This window comes from Macrotis lagotis, chromosome 6, assembly GCF_037893015.1.
Source record: "Macrotis lagotis isolate mMagLag1 chromosome 6, bilby.v1.9.chrom.fasta, whole genome shotgun sequence".
In the NCBI taxonomy this organism is placed as follows: Eukaryota; Metazoa; Chordata; class Mammalia; order Peramelemorphia; family Peramelidae; genus Macrotis; species Macrotis lagotis.
The window spans coordinates 107,166,886-107,183,885 of NC_133663.1; the positions used below are offsets into that span (position 1 = coordinate 107,166,886).

Here is a 17,000-nt window from a genome sequence, read left to right on the forward strand (position 1 = left end):
AGTATGTAAATCATAAAGATGACAACTGAATCCTTTGTTTAATCTCATCATCTTCAAAGGACCTCCAAATAAATGAGCTCTGAAGGATTTAGTTATCATCTCTATAAGATGATTTTCAGATTGCCTATGCTTCTCCTTTATTGCAGTCACACATTCCCAATTGCTTTTTGAACATCTCTAAATGGCTATCCTGTGGGGATTTTAAATAGCCTATACCCAAAGCAAAATTCATTAACTACTCCTTGACCTTTCTCTCTTCCTCAGCACACCCCTTTTCTGAACTTTCTTATTGTCAAAGTCTTCATCATCCTTGTATTCATACAGACTCACAACCTCACTGTCACACTCAACTCCTTCAAACTCACTGTATAGATCCAAGTTGTTTGTAAATCTTGTTTCTATCTTTATAACATCTCTAACAGTCTGAGGTCTCTCTGTTGCAGTCCATCTTCCACTCAGCTGCCAAAGTGATTTTCACAGAGCACAAATCTATCCATGTCACAACCCCATGCTTCCCCATCTTACTGAACCTCCCAAATTCAGGCGCTTATTATAATCTCCAAGATCAAGTCTTAAGTTCATCTGTTTGACATTTATGTTTAATACTATGTTGTTCTTGGCACATGATGCTCTCCTTTATTAATAAATTTATTTATTTTTCTAACCACATCCTAAGATTTTTTTAGCATTCATTTTTTTGTAAGGTTTTGACTCTCACATTTTTCTCCCTCCCTCTCTTCCCTTCTCCCTCCCCTCTCCCCTAGTATAACTTAACTAGTTAAACATATTTCCACATTAGTCATGTTGATTAAGAAGAATCAGAATTAAAGGGGGGAACCTCATGGTGGGGTAAAGCAAAGCATAAGAGAAATTTAAAACATTGAAAATAGTGTTCTTTGGTTCTTTTTTTTTTGGATGTGGATGATATTTTCCAACATGATTCTCTCGTAACCCCATTAACTGGAAGTCTCTCAGGCCTGGAATTCTCTCCTTTTTTTTTTTTTCCTCCTGGTACCTTTCAAGATTTATCTCAAATTTCACCTTCTACAGGAGCCATTCCTTGGCAATTGTTTCTTCTCCCTCTCTGTCCCCTCTCTTCTAAAACCTTCCCTTCAAGACCTCCCATTGACACTGCATATATTTTATAGGTAGTTAACTTGTCTCCTTCATTTAAAATATAAACTCCTTGAAGGCAAGTTCAGTGGTTTTGCTTTTCTTTGTCTCCTCATCCCTTAGCACAGTGTCTGATATATAGTAAATATTTAGTATAGAGTACTTCTTATATGTGTGATTATATATATATATATATATAGTATATATATAATATATAGACATGTGTATGTGTGACTATATATACATATATACATATGTATATTTGAGAATTCAAGATCATCTTCATGACTGAATGTTCTTCAAACAAAATTTTTTCATTAAATATTACAGGATTCTGAGAATGTTATTACCACGATGCTTTTCTTCTTTAATGTATTATAAAAATAATTGCTTCAATCCCATACAAAGGATGAATTTAATAAGAAAAGGGGGAGATATTCCTTTACTATCACTTAAATAAGGTTTTATCTTGTTCTTGTTGAAATCATTCTTGTATAGGAGTTCTTAACTTTTTTGTGTGTTATGGACCCCTCTAACAATTTGTTAAATCCTATGAACCTATTCTCACAATAATAAAAAATAACTTATGATCAAAGACATTGAAATAAAGTTAGCAAAATGTTAAAAAAAATCAAACCAAATTTATCGTAATAGTAATATATATGCTTCTCAATTTGAAAAAAATTCCCAAAGATTTTATTGGAATTTTTTTCCCTATATGGTTCCTACGAAATTCTTTTAAAACATTTTTACTTAAATGTTCTTACTTTTATGTTTTACTTTAATGTTCTTTAGGGACAGGTAGAGCACTGGCTTTGTAGTCAGGAGAATGGGAATTCGAATCTGTCCTCAGACACTTTACTTTTACTAACTTTGTGATCTTGGGCAAGTCTAACTTAACCCTGATTACCTTGCATCCAGGGCCATCTCCAGTCATCCTGATTCAGATGGCTCTGGAGGAGAAAGTGAGGCTGGTGACTTTGCATAGCTCTCCCCTCAATTTAATGTGCATCACTTCCCTGATGTCATGGTCTTCTTTGAAAATGAAGCACAAACATCATCATCATCATGTTGTTTCTTAGCTCTGCTACTAGCTCTGCTACTGGGTGGGGCCAAAGAGGAATTTGCCTAAACTGGGATTTCCTGTAATACCAGGTAGGACTTCTCTAGAAGCCTTAGCAAAGTGACAAGTAGTGTTTGTTTAGTTCTCACTTAGGGAGGCTCAGAACATCAATTTAGTTATTGTAGAATGTGGACTCAGTTACCAAGGATACAGATTTCAGATATAATGGTACAGATACAGGAGGAAGCATCAAAATTCAATATTTGAGAAAATCAGAAGAGTGGAGTACTAGAATTTGTCATTTAAGCAGTGACTGACTTATTGCACTTTCAGTTTTAAATATAGTTTCTGCATTTCATTTCATCCTTTTATTAAACCTTGCTGTTTACATTTTTATGACATCTTGGTAAGCTGGTCTTCTTTGAAATATAAAGGAACAGAGAGATATTAACCTTTACATTGATTATAGCATTCTTAGTAGTAGGCTAACCCATCAGAGGAAAATACAAAAATTATAGACAGGGGTTTTAATTTTTGCTTTATTTCCAATCTTGCATTGGGGGTTGGAGGGTGGGGGGTACATACTTTAAGTTCTATTGGATTTTATAGAGAGGTAGACAAAACAAAGGGATTTGTAAATTTACCAATCTTAGGTAAGCAGATCTCAAGATGCTTTTGAATGTGTTGATCATAAATAGGTCAGATAAGTATACACACAGGCCTTAGTAGAATTTTTATGGAACAGAATTGACCATTATAATTATTTCTATATACATGCCCTCTCTCTTGGGTAGGAGACCGAGTCTTAAGAAGTCTGCATTCATTGTATAAGTAGAACTCAATTCTATGACCAAAAGAAATAAACTGTTGTGTTCAGAAAGCCTATATTCTCTGTATACAGCATTTTCAACAAAGAAAATTTGGTACCAGAAGGGATTTTTACCAATTTCACCAAGCTTAGCTGCTCAAGAGTACATAGTGGTTTATTTGATTTGGTATACCAAATGACTTAAAAATAAGATTGAATGTGTGTGTGTGTGTGTGTGTGTGTGTGTGTGTGTGTGTATACACACACACACACACATATATATATATATATATATATATAAATATATGTATATATTAGAAACACACATATATGTATTTTTAACTTTCTCCCAAGTTTTGAGTCCCACTCCTACACTATTTCTTTTTTTTTTCCCCAAGGCAAATGGGGTTAAGTGGCTTGCCCAAGGCCACACAGCTCACACAGCTAGGTAATTATTAAGTGTCTGAGACCAGATTTGAACCCAGGTACTTCTGACTCCAGGGCCGGTGCTTTATCCATACTGCGCCACCTAGCCACCCCAACTCCTATACTATTTCTCCAAGTTTGCCTCAACCAAAATTTTTCTGATAATTGTATTTCATAACCTCAATTCAATTTCATTAGAAGTTTACATTAAAAACTTTTACATTAAAATACTGTTTTTTGTTAAATTTTTGATTCCATATTTATTTCTACTCTCCTTTTCCTTCTCTTCTTTCCTCCCTCTCCCAATTCGTTCATTTAATTCTTGCTTCTGCCCCAATGGTAGCTTCTCAGCTAGTTTATAAAGTCCACATAGCATATGGTTACTTGGTGTTTTATTTCTTAGTCTCTTTTAGTTTCTTTAATTCTACTATCTTTCTTTTTCCTGTGCAGAAATCTCAGTTCAGTTACTAGGACTCTTGTTGTTCCAGTTTGATATTGTGATGATGTAAGATACTTGCATGTCATTGAACAGTTAAAAAGTTTACATAACCCTTAACACAGGATGGATATGCAATACACTGATATTTATTTAACCTCTCTGGACATGGTCTCTTCCTCTCTCAATGGAAGCAAATTTGGTATTCAAGGCAGCTTATTGGGAAGGATTTGGTAACTCATGTCATGCTCAGAAACCCTCCCAGTCAGACAGAGTCAGGGAAGTCAAGCCTGGGGTGCACATGTAAATCCCCAGACAACTTCGTTTTGTTTTTCTTTTAGATGATGCTTGTCCTATCACTTCCCACTTCGTGTTGCCAGTTGTTGCAGCTTTCTTACTATCCGTTGCAGTTATCTTACTATTTATTGTAATCTTGAACTTACTTAAGCCGACAGGCCTCTTGAACAAATAAACTTGAGAGTGAAGCTGAGAATAGGGGCTATGTTACAATTTCTGTGCCAGCATCATTCCGGTTTCTACAGGAAGTCGTTATTCCTAGAGTTAAAAACAAAATTTGTTAGAACTAACTTGTTGTTGGAGATAGAGATTCCAAAGTAGTTGTTTTATAGAAATGGCATAATTCTAAGCTAACATCTTTGTCAATAGATTGACTTCTGTAAATAGGCAGGAAGTTATGACCATATTTCATGTAGAACTTTTGTTTTAATATTTATTTCTAAAGTGGCAGCACACATTATATAGGCCTTTATCTGAGATAGGACAAAATCCTTTTATATTTCTTAGGACATTACTGATACTTGCTCAAAATAGGATTTAATTTGTGTAGATTAAACATGTTTCTTGAACTATTTGTTGAATGAATTCACATGGTGAATGAATAATTCTTGGATCATTTTAGTCTGCGATATTAAATGAAGTTTAGACAGTTGTATTTTCTCAGTAACATTTCTATAATTAGAGTGGCAACTGACACCATAAATTCTGAAACCACCTCTTTGTAGTACTTTTTGCTTCTGAAGTTTTAATGTACTATAAAAACTCATGAAAAATGCATGTTGTATGGATAAAAAGAACTAATATTTATGTAAGCACTCAATGCACTTATCTCTACCTCATGTTTTTGCAAGTTTTTTTCTGTGTTTGCTTTTTTGGAGGAAAGGCATCATTTGTGGTCAGCAGAGTGAAACTCTGCCAATCTGGGAGTTATTTTTTGTTCTTACCAGCCACAAAAAACACTCATGATAAGAGTCTCGTCTATCAACCTTTATATGGTATTGAGTCATTTCTAGAAATAAACACCTTAGACCACTGACAGTGTACATTTATTAATGATTCTTGATTCTAATTATTTCACTATTATAATTTTGGATACCTATTATCTATCTGCAGAGGCTTCCATTCACTGTCCTGATTGACAGTCATTTATGTCCTCAAAGGATCTGCCAAAATTATATAAAGGTTTTAGAAATTGGAATGTCCTTAGGAGTAAGAGCTTTTAAAATGTTAAATTTGTATGTTTTTAAATTTTGGGGTATATAGACACTTGACTCTCAGTTCCTTTAGAATTTTAGGGGCGTTAGATGTTTATGGAACTCAGTTCAAGGGAAGCCAGTATTACAGGAAACATTCAAATCTTCAACCCAAGATTTCATTCATTCATTATTCAACCCAAAGGTACAAATAATCAACTCAAGATTCAAGTCAATTCCAGGAGAATAACTTTTGTTTCAGTTCTGTTGATGGCAGCTGAAGATTTACATATTGGGTCCTTGCACTAATGTCATTCCCTTTCTACTTAGGATAGCCAGTATTTCAAAGATTGTTAAATTTCACTTTTATGCGAAGACTGTGAGATTTTATGTGGAGATTCAAGACTAAAGTTCAAGTATCATTGTCATGTTCTTATTTGAAGAAAAGCATCTTATATCCAGAAGAATATCCATTTGATCTTGTGCATTCACTTTTTAGAGATTTCTTAATTGTAGTATTTTTTCCTTTGGGTTACTTCCTAGTTTTCTTTGCTTCCAGTAGGACATATACCACTTCTATCTATTCCTTTTGTAGATATTTTTATATCTTACTCATAAAAAATGATGAGATTGTGTCATTTCCATTAATCAGACTTAAAAACTAGATTTATATGTTACTAAAAATAACAAATTGAAGAAATTTCAAGCAAACCTAATAATTTGTGGGAATTAATCTTATTTTATATAAAATGCAGCAAAACAATAATCTAGAATTATGTCCCCCCCCAATTTTTTTTAAGACAAAGACTTCCCAAAATGAAGTTTGCAGTCTAGCAGAAAACCACTTCATCAATTTAATTCGCAGAGTCCATTAATTGTACACAGAGAATTAATAAATACAATTGATCATTGTATTTGTTTTTGAACATTTACACTGTTTAACTGTGAAAAAGGGAAAGAGATCTCATTTCATGGGAGAAAATTAGACAGTCACAGAGCCATAGTGGAAGGTCTAACATCTCCTGACTCCTATCTCTTTGGTGATAGTTTGTCTTGATAGAAAGTTTTATCCTGAAACATATAGGCAGTTGTTTTTCAAGGTCATAAAATCTGAAATGCCCTTTCCAAGATATCTTTGGCATTTTGGCATAGTAGACTAAGTGCTAGACTTAAAAGTCATTTTAAAATTTAAAAGTCGTTTAAAATCCTAGCTCATGGGATGGCTAGGTGGTGTAGTGCATCGACTCTAGAGTCAGGAGTACCTGAGTTCAAATGTGACCTCAGACACTTAATAATTATCTAACTGTGTGGCCTTAGGCAAGCCACTTAACCCCCTTGCCATGCAAAAACCTAAAAAAAAAAGAAAAATCTCTGCTCAGACAATTACTTGTTAGCTACCTGACTAACTTAACCTCTCTTTGACACAGTTCCTCTTTTGGAAAATAAGGGAATTGAACTCATTAGTTTCTAAAATCACTTCAAGCTCTACATCATAATCTTAGTGATATATGTCTGACTTTGAAAGATCAAATCCTGTGTCTTATGTCCATTCTGCATTTTTTCCTTTGAAGCTTTGCTTGCAGCTCTTTTACTTTATAGACTTCTAAGTTTGTATGTTGAGCTTTTCTGGCACATCAAATCTTTCTATGGTCAGGTTCTTTTTTGTTGTTTGCTCATCTTTCCAGTTTATCTTTAACTTTGATCTTTACATTGGCGTTGGGCTGATTGCTCTAGATGAGTGGACTTGGTTCTGTAAATTTTTTGTGCATCCAAAGTGGTGTGCTCTTGGGAGATGTATGCTCCTAGCTCATTTATCTGGATTCTTCCAGATAGGAGCCCTGTTCTCTTTCAGCCAAAAGCACTAATAATCCTTTCTACCCTGGAACTGCAAACAGGAATTGTGTAATGGGTAATGGAGTTACCAGGTAGTACCCAGTCCTGTACCATCCCAGGACAGGTGTCCAATGTAATTTCTTTCTGACCAGTTATCTTACCATCTCTGGGTGGTCAGTACTCTTAAAACTGCTACTGCTGCTGGTGTTAGAGCCACCAAGACCCACAGCTGGTGTTATGGACATACCGAACTCTCTACCAGGCCCCATTCTGGTGTCTCAGATTTGGATTCTAATCTCTTAAATTGTTTTGGGCTGGAAAAATGTCTCACTTCAACTTTTGTTGGCTAAGCTGCTCTATAATTTGATCTACCACATTAATTTGAAGTTTTTTGGAGGGTAATATTGGGAAGAATTCTGTTTGAAATCTCTTTCTACTCTACTATCTTGGCTTCATTCCTCTAGCCTTAAGCAATCTGTTTCCAAAAGTTACATGCCATTTCAGTATCCTGATTACTTTTAAAAAAAATTATAGCAATTAAAGTCCTCCCCTATGTAAAAGCAAGGACATTAAAAAGAAACCAACAGGGCGGCTGGGTGGCGCATTGGATAGAGCACCAGCCCTGGAGTCAGGAGTACCTGAGTTCAAATCTGGCCTCAGACACTTAATAATTACCTAGCTGTGTGGCCTTGGGGAAGCCACTTAACCCCATTGCCTTGTAAAAACCTTTAAAAAAAAAGAAACTAACAAATTGATATATTTATTTTAATTGTTACTTTGAATAATCAATAGTGTTACTTTCATAATCAATAAATAACATTACATTGCTATTGATGAATTCAGAATACTAGTAATAGAATTTATAATGCAAATTCTAAAATACTTTACATTGTAATAAATAATTAAATGAATTTGCATATCAATTTAAAATAAAAAGCCCCCAGAATTTGTACATTAATTTTAAATTGAATAAGGACTGATTTCCTAAACTATTTATTCCCCAAGTATTTATTTCAAATTTTGTATACTGGATAATACCTTGCTTATTCACTTTGTTGACAGTCCTCTTTATTATACTGTCAGGATTTATACTAAATTACTTGCTTCGTTGACTTATCATATGTATTATGTCATTTGACATATTGGAAAGTCTTTTGCAAACCAAATACTTAAAAGCATAGAATTTTAGAGTTAAATGAGACCTTTCAAAATTATCTAACCCAGCTACCTCAATTGAGAATTAATAGTTTTATATGATATTATACTTTATTCCTCTAAGAGAGGCTGTTTCCAACATGGAAGTCATTTTGGGATAAGTGAACAGGGTTCAAAATGAGAAAAAAAAACTGGACAGCTTCATAGCTTCACGTGAGTTAACTCTTCATAATATGATTTCACCAATTGTTTCTTTTTAAGTGAGTTTCTAGAGCAGCAGACTTGCCTGTGTTTATATGTAAGTATTAAAACAAAGCCAAATATAAATGACTTTCTGATTGTCCACTGTTTTGCATGTTCCATGCTTTTGTTCATTTTTGTTCACCTATGGTTAATTATATGTCGACCCTACATTGAAAACATTATTCTTATTTTTTAGGAGTATAAGCCATAGGGAGATTAATAGTAATTCATGTTCACTACTGTGTTGGCTATTCAGTACATATGTGTACCAAATATATAACCATAAATGTATACCTTAGTTTGATATTAATATAATACTTTTTTACTTTTTAGAATCCAAATCACAGTCTCAGCTGCTTCATCAGGGACAACACAGACTATTGAATAATGAACAAAATGGAGTAAAAGACTATAATCAACCAAGACATCTTCCTCGAAATGATACCAGACAACCAAGAAATGAAAAACCTCCTCGTTTTCAAAGGGACACTCAAAATTCAAGACAAATTTTAGAAAACAGTGGGTTACCTAGAAGCAGAGGTCCTGAAAGACAGAGTTCTTCTGTGGTCCAGGAAGCATGGACAGAAGAGAGAATTAAGTGTGATAGATCTTATGCTAGAAATGACAGAATTAAGGATAATACATATCCTTCAACTTCTCACCAGAATGATGGTGCTTTTAAAAAAAGAGATAACTCGACACAAAATAGACCAGGCAAAGGGCCATCTTACTTGGAGGTAAAAGAAAATCCACTTCCTCATGAAACCATAGACCATAATAATCAAAAACGTGGGAAAAGGGAAAACCAAATCTCAAACCCTGATCAGTTATATGAAAGGAAAACACGAACAATAAGTAATGAAGCCTTTAGTGGTATGAAAAATGAGAAACATTTTAATATGAATACCGATTACCCCAATTCTGTTAGAACTGATGGCTTTAGTGGTGTACCAAATGGAGAGGTTGAAGTTTCAATGAAAGGAAGACGAGTTGGACCTATTAAGTCTGCAGGATCTACTGGGGCTCCAGCTTTTGATGATAAAATGTTATTTTATAATAGTGGGCCCAAAAGGAGGTCTGGGCCAATCAAACCAGAAAAAGTATTGGAATCTTCTCTGCCTGTGGAATGTGGAAGAATGTGGAAACCAGGAGATGAATGTTTTGCACTTTATTGGGAAGACAACAAGGTATGGTAACTCTAAGTAAAGTATACACTACTACTATTAATTGTGCAAAATTAAAAAAAAGATGTTATGGAAAGTCAGCAGCAAATAGAGATTTATAATAGAAAATTACTTAAAAGTTCACAACCATGCAGCAAAGGCTGTCCATTCTCTTTTGGTCAATATTTATTTTCAAAAATGACAATAAAGGAATAGAATAATTGGTCTCTCTTGAGAGACAAAAGTGGTATCTTTTATGAGAACTGTCAAAAATAATGATTAAAGTATTGAATTAAACTTGTCTTTCAGGTATCAAAGTTGTTTTATATTTTTCTTTGAAAAGTTATATATTCTAAAATTGATTTCAATAGGACATTATTTTCTGTTGGTACACAGGGAAAAAAATCAATTGAGACCATCCAAGTAACAAACAAGATTTTCAAAAAGTCAATATTCTACACACTTGATTTTTATTTTAATAATAGAAAGCATAAAACTTTAATAATTTTAGTAAATGCTTTATGTATATATTATAAATTATTTACAAATTATGTTCATTTACTGGAAAAAGTCAGGAAGGAAGAAAGGAAGAGAAAAGAAGAAAGAAAAATGAAAAATTGAATAGATTCTGAGATGAACTTTCAGTCTTGGTAAAATGTTCTTTGGTTTTAGTTGGGTTTAGAATATATTATTCCTTATTTTAACAAGAAGATTGACAGGTTTTTGACTGCTCTTTACTTAAAAGCTAAAAGTTTTATCACATGGCATTTATCTGGGAATCAGTTTTTCCTTTAAGTTAGAGTATGGTCAATCCTTATCCAAGATTTTTAAAGTATTTTATTATTTTGGTTATATAAAATTGGATTTGGTGGAAAAAATATAAAAATTCAATTGTTATGCCTATGCAATATAGTTATTACAGTTTTTTATGATTTGAGTATTTTTTTATTTTGCATAATTTAGGGTTTTGTTTTTTGTTTTTGCAAGGCAGTGAGGTTAAATGACTTGCCCAAGGTCACACAGCTAGGTAATTATTAAATGTCTGAGGTTGGATTTGAACTTGGTTCTCTTGACTCCAGGACCAGTGCTTTACCCACTGAGCCACCTAGCTTCCCCATTTGCATAATTTAGCAATGAAAATGGTGTTTTATAAAGACATCAATAGAAATATCTAATGTTATTGAAAGTATTGCATTTTATTTGATCTACACATAGCAATGAATTATTTAAAACTTTGGTTTTCAGGGGTAGCTAGGTGGTGCAATGGATAGAGCGCTAGCCCCAGAGTCAGGAGTACCTGGGCTCAAATCCGGTTTCAGACACTTAATAATTACCTAGCTGTGTGGCCTTGGGCAAGCCACTTAATCCCCAAATCTAAAAAAAACCCAAAATAACTTTGGTTTTCAATCTAAGATTTTTAAAAAACTGAATTGTAAAGATGGTACTGCTAAACTCTTAGAATTTTCTATTTACAGTATTTACTATTTTCAGTGACAGTGAAATAAACCATTTATGATCATCATCCAATCACTGAGTCTGTGCCCAATTTGTATTGACATTGGCTGTACTATTTAGTTCTCTAAATATATATCTTCTCACCCAAAGAATCTTAGGAAATCACAAAAATGTAGCATAGTAGAATCATGTGTGAGACTGGAAGAGATGGTTTGCAATTTATTAAAAAGGCTATAGACCACATAAATAAAAAAAGTGAAAGGAGAAATCTTGTTTAGTTTTTTTTTTATCACATTGTCTAGCCCACTCAGTTTATAGGTAAAGAGATCTAGAAAAGTAAAGGCATCTCTCCAAGTTCCTTCAGCTGTAATTGACCTAGCTGGAACTTGAACACAGATATCCTGGCTCTTAGTCCATTGTTCTTTCAAATGAATTCCGCAAATATCCACAAATGACTCTTTATATCCTAGGCATTATGCTGGAAAAATAAAAATAGCCTGTACCCTTATGGAACTTACTTGTATGCTGTAAATGCAATAAATAAATGAATAAATAAGTATGTATATGTATTGCATATATACACATATACACATATAGTCATTACCTTGTTTAGGTAGTGGCATCTGAGTGGAACCTTGAAAGGGTTAGGGTTTCAGGAGATAATATTGAAGATGAATAGTGTTCTAAGCACAGGAACAGCCTCTCCAGAGGTAGGAGGGATGGAGAAGAAAATGTTGTGTATGGTGAATAGCAGTAAGTAGTTCAAGTTAGCTAGAATAAAGGCTGTTAGGGGGAGCAATGGGAGTAAAGTATGGAAATAAATTAGAGACAGATTCTAAAGGATTTTAAATGCCAAACAGAAGAGTTTGAACTTTATCTTACAGGCAATAAAGGAACTATTGAGACATTTTGAACAAGGCATTGATAGAGATAGACTACAATTAAGTGGTTGTGATGAGGAAGAATTGGAGAAGAGAACAACCAAGTAAACACTTCTATAGTCAGGGTGTGAAGGAATGAGGTCCTAAAATGGAATGAGGTTGTGAAAGCAGAGAAAAGAGAATAGTTTTGAGAGCTCTTGTGCAGGGTGAATCTGCAAGATTTCAGCAAAGAGGAATAAGGGAAAGGGAAGTTAAGAGGATTTTGAAGTTGTTAACCTAGATGACTTGAAAGATGGTGGTGCCCTCAACAGAAATGAGAAAATTACAAAGAGGGATAGGTAAGGGAAAAATAATTCTGTTTTAGAATGCTGAGTTTGAGATGGTTTTAGAATATCCAGGTGTGGAAATTGAAAGTAAGCATAGTTATATAAGTGGAAACACAGAGCATTGAAAGCTAGATAAAGTTTTAGGAGTCAACAGCATAGAGGTGATAATTGAACCCATGGAAATGATAAGGTGACCAAGAGACAAAAGTGTAAAGAGACAGTCCCATGATTTAATCAGAGTGTCTCAGTGCAATTTTTAACTTTAATAGTATACAAATAAACGACAGAACCTGGATTATGATTCATAAATAGAAATTGGAGTTAGATAGGATAACCATGGCATTTTCATTTGTGTTAATGAGAATCCCCAGGGAGCTTGCGATCAGCAGTGTCAAATAATGTGGAGATAATGAAGGATAAGGACAGTGGGGAAAAAAAAACCTAGTGGATTTGACAATTGAAATAAGTGATAAACTTTGTGAAAGTAATTTTTTGTTGGGCAGTTGAATTGGAAGCTAGATTGAAAGTGATTGAAATATGAGTTAGAGATGAAGTACTGGCAAAGAATATAGATCACTTTTTCTAGTAATTTTATCTGTAAAATGGAGGAAGATATGTGGGATAATTTTTTGGGAAGCTAGTGTTAAGTGAAGGATTTTTTTAAAACAAGGAATGTAGTCATTAAAAAAGGAACTAAGGGCTCAAGAGAGATTTAAGATTAGAAAGGGAAGGGGGATGATTTAAAGGAACACACATTTGCATGGACAGAAAAAGAAGACACAAGTAAATGTGGAAGGTTGAGAAGGTTGATCTTATTAACAGAGGAAGGGTCATGTCTTCCTTAAAATGACTACTACAGCTATAGCTTACTAGGCCAAACTTACATCTATTAGGGGAAAAAAAGATGTTTATAATTCAGAGAATAGAACCAGGACCACTGAATGGGTGAAAATTATAGGATTGTAGAGTTTTTTGGTTTTCTTTTGTTTTTGTTTTGTTCATTCTAAGAATATTTTTCCTAACAGTCACAGTTGTCTAAAAATGCAATGAGTTTAACAGAGCAAATTCATCATCATTATGGGAAAAGCATTATCACAGCATAGTACTCATCTATTTTCAGTTCAGTTCAGCATTCATTAAATGGTTAGTTACCTAATAAAACACTCTGCTAGACACTGAGGAACAGATGAGTTTCAGATAAGGCATTGTTCTTGTCCTTATGAAGCTTTTAGATTAGTAGACACAGAAGTAGCTTTGTGAGCAGATAACTATAATATAAAATATTATCTGATTAATACTATGAAGGAAACTCAATAGACAGAAAAGGAGCTGAAATCTTTTAAAAGACCTATAAGTGTCTCCAATTTCTTCCTCACTCTCTTTTTAACCTCTTGTAATCCTTATCTTCCCACCAAAATTGTTCCCTCCAAAATGGCTAATGATTTAATTGCCATATCCAGTGGTCTTTTCTCAGTCCTCACTCTCCTTGACCTCTTCATAGCTTTTGACACGTTCAATCACTTTTCTCCTTTATATCACTTCTTTATAGGTTTTTGGGATACCAGTCTCTCCTGGTTTTACTCCTATTCGTCTGACTAGTCCTTTGCCTCCACTGCTGGATCCTCCTCCATATCATGCCCTTTTAAAATAGATATCTCTCAGTCTTCAGTTCTGGGCCTTCTTTCCTTCTCCATTTATACTCCTTTACTTGGTGATTTCATCTACTCCCATGGATTTATTGACCATTTCTATGCTATGATTCTCAGATCTATCTATACTGCCTCAAACTCTTTGCTGACATCTAAATATTAATTTATTGCTTATCATATTCATGGAAGAAAACATTGAGAATAAGACTAAAAGAAAAATGACAATAAATTGTGGAAGATTTTCCAATAATCTTAAACTTGTTAGGTAATAGGGAGCCACTGAAGGTAAACAGAGAAATGATATAGCCAGATCTGTGTATAAGGAAGACTAATTTAGCAACAGTATAAAAATGAATTTGAATGGGGAGAAACTAGATTTGGGAGGGTCCATGAAACATCATTATCAATTGTCTTGTTAGTTTGTAATGAGAGACTGTAGTATTAGAGCGATGGTGACAGCAGTACAAAGGAAGGAACAGTTTTAAGAAATGTCATAGAACTGAGTCTTTTGTTACAAAAGCAACAACATCTCCATGTTTAATAGCTGTTTTATTCCTTCCACATTATCTTTTGGTTGAACTGCAATGTATATTCTTACTTATTTAACATATTTTTAATTGAAAAATACCTCACATCTCTTAATTATTGTTCCATTGTTACTCTTCCTTTTCCAAGTTTCCCTTTGAAACAATGGAAATATTATAATGTTGATATTTATACAAAAAGAAGTTTGTGTGTATATGTGACAAAGAGAAAAAGAGAGAAAATGTTTTTAGTACTAATTTCTGATTTTATATATATATATGTATATACATATACATATATATATATCTGTCTTTGGTGAACCTCGTATATCTTCAAATACAAATTGGCATTTAATAGTCTTAGAGTTACCCAAGACCATAACTATGATGTGCTCATCTTTTTGATTTCAGCCTTCGGCCTCCATGCTGCCGTTCCTCTCCCTTTCTCCAGCCCCAGTGTGTGTTTTTTTGTTATTGTTTATATCTTATCCTGTCTGTGTATATTTAAGATAAACTTTTCTGAAAAACCTTTCAAGCTCAGAAATTATGATTTGTAGTTTTCTTTAATGTATATATATATATGTATGTGTATATATGTGTGTATACATATGTAACTGTGTATGTATGCATGCTTGTGTGCATATATGTATGTATGTATGTATGGTTGTGCCTTGCAGTATGATTGGTTTTCCACTAGATGGAACTCAGTAGTCTTTGATTGTTTATGTCATGCTGTTGCCTTTGGAGAAATTTAGAAATCTCATATTTCTTTTTAACTTACTGACTCTTTAAAGAAAGGGTATGACAGATAATTTTGGAGAAAAACACTAAGTGTTAAACCAGTAGCCTTTTGTTCAGAGAGGAGGAATTCTGTTTAGATTTACTTTACATAAGCCCTCTGATGTTTCTTCAGAATTACTTTTAATAATTTTGACATCTGCAGGTCAGATTTTTCTGAGTGGTGCTGTAGATTTGACTCTGCCTTTTGAACCTCTAAGCTTTGCATAGAACTCTTCAGAACCCTCTGCTAGAGCTATTCATTAGCTAATTGGTGCTTAAACCATGGCACTTGACTTATTCCTACTTAATTCAGATGAGACTTCAGATTCTGTTCAATTTTCATCCGTTTTAGTATTCTCTTTAGAAATAGAGAAACTCTAAGTAAAGCTTTTCATGTCATCTTGTTTGCTCACCTCCCTGTTTTAACAGCCAAACTTGGTAATAAAAATGAGATATCTAACAAAACTATACTGTCAAGGGCAGCTAGGTGGCGCAGTGGATAGAGCACTGGCCCTGGAGTCAGGAGTACCTGAGTTCAAGTCCAGCCTCAGACACTTAATAATAATTACCTAGCTGTGTGGCCTTGGGCAAGCCACTTAACCCCTTTGCCTTGCCAAAAACAAAACAAAACAAAACAAAACAAAAAAAACTATGCTGTCCTGATCTTCTACCTTAGTGATATTTTTCATTCTCTTCCTTACTGGTTTCAACTGAAAGGAGCCTTAAACTGAAAGGCATACTCTAGGCTTTGAAACATTATGATTTCTTATTGATATCAATGTATGTAATAACACTACAGTTAAAACCATGTAACATATTTTAATAGTGCTAATTCAGTTTTCCTTGGCATAGCTTGTATCCAGATTTAATTTCAGCCTAAAGGACTTTCCTCAAATGGCAGAATATATTCAGGTAATTTGCTCAGATTAAGAAGATTTGGTCAGTGACATCTTGTTAATTGTCATAAATTACTTAGTTATTGGAGCTTGCATTATATTTAATGTTTTTTCCAATTGTAAGTTTCAGTATCAGAACTTAGTAAATTTATACTGAACTTGCATATCTAGTAGTTTGTTTTGAAGATGAATTCCTTGAAAACTAGATGTAGTAATTATTTGAACAGTAGTACAAAAATATAAAACCTTTGTATAGTATTTTTACATTTACATTTTCTCAAAAGGCACAATTACAATTCTAGAGTCTCATTTCTCTCATTTTCTTATTTACCTTGGCTCAATTTCTCTTTTATTTTATCTGTTATCTGTATAAATGGATGGATGTTATTGTGACATATTCCCTGACTGCTTAAGTATTCATGTATATAAAAATATCTCAAAAGACTTAAAGAAAAATGAATAATATTATTATTGACAGTTTTAGAATTATACCTTAGAGAAATAGAAACATTAAATTATTAGGCAGTTTCTTGAAGGGAGTTTTCCCCACATTGTGTAACATAGATATTGGTAATATAATCTCTGTTATTATTTATCATATTTTGAAAGAGTAAAGTATAATGAAATCTTATCTTTATGAACATCCAGTGAAATGATTATTACTTATCTGAGGGCTAGCCAATTAAATATGAGGAATTTACAGTTTAACTTTTAAAATAATTATGAAAGAATTTGCTTTTTTCTTCACAGCATATAAAG

General features: G+C 33.5%; 1 protein-coding gene across 2 annotated transcripts in view; it reads left to right on the forward strand.

The window, feature by feature from the left end:
* Positions 1-17,000, forward strand: part of TDRD3 (tudor domain containing 3) — a 274,471-nt gene that overhangs the window by 116,221 nt on the left and 141,250 nt on the right. For both annotated transcript variants that reach the window (XM_074191787.1, XM_074191786.1), the window contains exon 11: positions 8,901-9,754. In XM_074191787.1, the coding sequence (XP_074047888.1) occupies positions 8,901-9,754 (854 nt within the window). The remainder of the gene's footprint in view (positions 1-8,900; positions 9,755-17,000) is intronic.